General features: G+C 63.1%; 1 protein-coding gene across 1 annotated transcript in view; it reads left to right on the forward strand.

The window, feature by feature from the left end:
* LOC104389090 (arf-GAP with GTPase, ANK repeat and PH domain-containing protein 3-like) overlaps positions 1-1,370 on the forward strand; it is a 68,632-nt gene that overhangs the window by 65,509 nt on the left and 1,753 nt on the right. Inside the window, exons 11-12 of the mRNA XM_009998045.1 lie at positions 272-362; positions 682-904. Coding sequence (XP_009996347.1) covers positions 272-362; positions 682-904 — 314 coding nt within the window. The remainder of the gene's footprint in view (positions 1-271; positions 363-681; positions 905-1,370) is intronic.

Genomic DNA, 1,370 nt, shown 5'->3' on the forward strand with positions numbered 1-1,370 from the left:
TGTGCTGTCCACACTCTCCTTTGGCAGCTCTGCCTTTACTCTCCCCGCTCTGGCCTGCCATCCCTGCTCCTCCAACACACACCCAGCTATGAATCCATGTTCCCTCCTGACCCTGCTCTCTGGGCCCCGTGCTGAGCACTCCTGCAGCAGAGCCCGCGGGGAGCCCGGTGAGGTGCTGCTGGCTCCTGATGGGCTCTTGGGGGGCCATCAGAGGATCCATGTTGGGGCGTCTGTCCCTCAGTACCTGGGTCTCCCTTGTGCTTTGTTCCAGGCTCGGCTGGGCAGCCAGGGCGACGCACAGGCCATGCAGGCCGTGCGCACCGCGCGTGGGAACAGCTTCTGCGTGGACTGTGACGCTCCCAGTAAGACCCGCTGCACTGGGAGGGGAGGGGGATGTCCCCAGCCACCTGCTCTGACCCTGTTGAGATCCCCCTGTGGGGTGCTCTCCTCCTCCCCTGCGGTGGACCCGTTCTTCAGGGGTGGGGGGCTGACCCATCCACCACACTAGTCCCAAACCCCATAATGACCAGCCTGGGGTCCTTGGCTCTGCTGCTGGGACACTGGGCTTGGAAGGGGTCTGGTAGGCAAGTGCCTGCAAATGCGGGTCTCCTGGAGCACAGGAGACAGGCTGGTGAGTCCACGCTGGTACTAACTCTCCCCCACTGATCTTGCTGCCCTCAGATCCAGACTGGGCCAGTCTGAACCTGGGCTCCCTCATGTGCATCGAGTGCTCTGGGATCCATCGCAACCTGGGCACTCACCTGTCCCGTGTGCGCTCCCTGGACCTGGACGACTGGCCCAGCGAGCTGCTCATGGTCATGACGGCCATCGGCAACGCCCTGGCCAACACTGTCTGGGAAGGAGCAGTGGAAGGCTACCCCAAGCCCACCCCTGAGAGCAGTCGGTAAGGAAGGTGGGGAGCTGCAGAGATGCTCTGCAGGCAGCCAGGCTGGGAGGCTTGCAGCCACCACAGGAGGTTGGGAGCAGCCATCCAGACAGAGAGGTGGGCAGGAATCCTCAAGGTGCTCCAGTGTTCAGGGTCCTGCCTGTTCTTGGGGCACAGGAGGCCCTGTCCCACCATCCTGGTAGCCCAGCAGAGCTTCATGGCTGGCCATGGCCATGGGGTGACTGCTGGAGTTGTGGCTGGCTGCAAAGCAGAAGGGGTTAACAGAGATGGCTTGGCAGCATCCTGTGGGTCTCAAGGGTGCGTCCCTTTCAGGCCCTTGTCTGTCCCTATCGGAGCGACTCTCCTGTCACTCATCCCAACAAGAGCCCATTCTGTGCTTATCGCCAGCGGAGGGTCAGCCGGGCGGCAGGGAGCATGCTCGGCGCGGGGCATTGATGGCGCCCGCCAGATGCAGATGGATAGA

The sequence above is a fragment of the Chaetura pelagica genome, unplaced genomic scaffold (assembly GCF_000747805.2).
Source record: "Chaetura pelagica isolate M959 unplaced genomic scaffold, ChaPel_1.0 scaffold1145, whole genome shotgun sequence".
Taxonomy (NCBI): Eukaryota; Metazoa; Chordata; class Aves; order Apodiformes; family Apodidae; genus Chaetura; species Chaetura pelagica.